The sequence below is a fragment of the Vicia villosa genome, linkage group LG1 (assembly GCF_029867415.1).
Source record: "Vicia villosa cultivar HV-30 ecotype Madison, WI linkage group LG1, Vvil1.0, whole genome shotgun sequence".
NCBI classification, from domain to species: domain Eukaryota; kingdom Viridiplantae; phylum Streptophyta; class Magnoliopsida; order Fabales; family Fabaceae; genus Vicia; species Vicia villosa.
Window position 1 is genome coordinate 193,486,637 of NC_081180.1, and position 3,314 is coordinate 193,489,950.

Consider the following 3,314-nt stretch of genomic DNA (forward strand, 5'->3'; position numbering starts at 1 on the left):
TTGCCAATTCCTCAGGGACTTCACAATCTTCCCCACTATCTTCATCAGCTTGGTCAATTGGATTCTCAAGGATATCAAGACGTGGAACTGTAACATTATCATTTTTGATGGAATCCGGGCCGGATCTGCACGATGGATGATTTATGCTTTAGAATGCAACACATAGAAGAAATGAAAAAAGAGAAAAACTTTGCCATCTATTATTATTATAATTTTTTGGAAAAGTTTTAAAACAAAAAATAACAATGAAAGAAATGGAGCAGTAATTGTATGCGAAAATGCAATTTTTATTCATCATTAAACATATTGAAGCACACGGGGGGGCCCTCTTTATACAAGATATCAATATGCCTGGGGCGAGACACATGATTCATCGAAACAAGAAAATTACATCTCCATAAAAGTGACTCTGGGGACGTCCATTATGGTCCAGTTGCTGAGTTCCTGTCCGGGCGCAGCTTGGCAAATGAATCTGGAGAGATCTTCTTCACCATCATCATCCGCGGCGAGAACCTGACCTTCAGAACTAGTACTGGCACTGACGAACACCTGAGAGATTGGAGGGATCACCTTCTTTCCATGGATCGGGCTGAACTGAGTGGAAGGAGATAGTTGGTATCCAAGACCATATTTGTCTCGCTTCTCGTAAACCTCGATCAGCTTTCCCCAAGCACCCTGGGGAACACCAGCTTCTAGGAAAGCCTTGGCATCATTTAAGGACGAGAGGGGTGCTCCAGGTTCCCTCTTGCTTTCGACCACAGGAAGTCTATCGATTGACACGATTTCCAAGGCTTGGAAAGGTGTCTCTTGCACTTCCCCTTCTACCTCCACATAACAATATGTCGTTAGATTATTGATTACCAAATCTTCTTCACCAGTGATCACAACGATCTTGTCACCCACAACAAATTTCAAACACTGGTGAAGGGTGGATGTCACAGCTCCAGCAGCGTGGATCCAAGGACGACCCAAGAGGTAAGTATACGATGGACGAATATCCATAACGTAGAAAGCAATATAGAAGGTGTGAGGACCAATCTTGACAGGCAAGTCAATTTCCCCTTCCACAGACCTTCTGGAACCATCAAACGCTCTGACGCTCATAGTACATGGTCTCATCATAACCCCATCCATACTCAGCTTAAACAAAGTAGCTTTGGGAATCACATTAAGGGAAGATCCTGTATCAATCAGAACTCGAGATAACACAGTATCCAAGCACCTCATGGAGATATGCAACGCCTTGTTGTGTGCTCTGCCCTTAGGTGGAAGTTCATCATCACAAAATCCCAAACAATTACCGGCAACAATATTGGTCACAACCCCTTCAAACTGAGGCACAGTGATGTCTTGAGTAACATGAGCGGAAGCCAGGATCTTCATCAGAGCGTCACGGTGAGCTTCTGAGTGTACTAAGAGAGACAAGATGGAAATCTTAGCTTGAGTTTGGTCAAGTTGATCAATCACCTTGTAGTCACTTTTCTTAATAATTCTCAGAAGTTGTTCAGCGTCTTGTGCAGTACGGGGCTCAGGAGGATCAATAGCAACTTGCTTCCCCTTTGTCTGTGCATTAACATCCTTGTTGGTCTCTTTGGGAGGTGGAGATGGAGCAGCAAAGATTCGACCGCTACGAGTGATGCCACTAGTCCCAGCAATATTAGTGACATTCGAGTTACCTACCGGAGGACAATCATGCTTTTTCCCTTGAATATACACGGCATTATAACTCCAAGGAACGGCCTTAGAATCACCCACTGAAGAGGAAGCGGGAGATGAAATTGAAGGAGCCTGGGAATGGATGACCAGAGGAGCATTCGGAGCCTGAATAACCAACGGAGTTCTCGGAGCTTGAATAACCAAAGGAGTACTCGAAGCATGAATAATCAAAGGGGTGCCTTGAGCCTTTGACACATCAGCAGGATAGTAAGGGATTTCTAGAGTAGCCACATCTTCATCAGAAACAACTCTTTCCACTCTAAGAATACCTTCATCCATCAGCTCTTGAATCTCATTCCTCAGCTTGGCACACTCCTTTGGATTGGAGGAACACTGCAAACAAAAATCATGAAGTTCGTGCAAGACCCCTTGTTGCACAAGATGTTCTCTAACGATGGCGAGCGGCATCTTAACCTCATTAACATCAGTTACCAAGACCTGTTCGTCACACGATTCGATAGCATTTGTCATACCTGCGTGGGGAGGCATAGGATTGTTCTGCACATTAGGACCAACTAGAGCGAATGAGATAATCTTGTCATCAAGGAGATCCTGAACTTTGTACTTTAATGCTCTACACTTTTCAATCGTGTGGCCTGGAGCCCCTGAATGAAATTCACAATGAGCATTAGCATCATATCCTGGAGGAAGAGGACTAGGTGGAGGACCCATTTCGCGGAGTTGTATCAATTGACCAGCAAGCAATTGGGGAAGAAGCTGAGCATATGGCATTGGAACCGGGTCTATACGCCTTTCAGGATACCTTTGCCTTTGTGGAGCTCTCTGATCTTGAGGCCTAGGATTTTGCTGACGATTCTGAGGAGCAGCAACTTGTTGTTATGGTACGAAAGGCTGCTGAGGTGCCACCCATGGTTGCGGAAGAGCAGAAGCATATGCCTGAGGGACATATGGACCAGGAACAACATAAGGCATCGGATAATATGGAGGCGGAACGGAAAAATATACAGGAGCTCAGCCTTGGTCAACAGAGGCGGTACTAGTCTCACCTTCTTTCTTCTTCATAAATCCAGAGTATGGCTTCTTACCATTGCCATTAGAGTTGCTAGGACCAGCAACACCTTGAATGGTACCAGCTTTAACACAATTCTCGACTCGTTCCCCAATAATAACCACATCTGAGAAGGAAGGAGAAGTATTATTGACCATGTGCTGAAGATATGGCCCTTTCAGAGTTCCTATAAACAGATCAATCAATTCACGGTCCAAGAGAGGAGGTTGGACTCGAGCAGCAAGTTCACGCCACCTCTGGGCGTACTCTTTAAAAGACTCTTCAGACTTTTGTGACATATTTTGAAGCTGTGCGCGGCTAGGAGCCATAGCAGTGTTGTAGTGATATTGCTTCAAAAAGGCATCGACAAGTTCACCCCAAGTACGAATATTAGCCCTCTCAAGCTGCATATACCACTCTAACGGGGCTCCAGTAAGACTGTCCTGAAAGAAGTGCATGAGCAAAGGTTCATTCTCGACATGAGCGGCCATCTTACGACAGTAAGAACGAAGGTGAGTTTCTGGGCAGGTGACTCCTTTGTACTTGTCGAAATCAGGCACCTTGAACTTCGGGGGAATAACAATCCCAG

General features: G+C 45.1%; 1 protein-coding gene across 1 annotated transcript; it reads right to left on the reverse strand.

The window, feature by feature from the left end:
* Positions 1–387: 387 nt before the first annotated feature.
* Positions 388–2,187, reverse strand: LOC131661907 (uncharacterized). The gene is made up of 3 exons (XM_058931567.1): positions 1,468–2,187; positions 1,223–1,332; positions 388–1,075 (listed from the first exon to the last, which is right to left on the reverse strand). The coding sequence occupies exons 1-3, from the start codon at positions 2,185–2,187 to the stop codon at positions 388–390; spliced, it is 1,518 nt and encodes a 505-aa protein (XP_058787550.1).
* Positions 2,188–3,314: the final 1,127 nt, after the last annotated feature.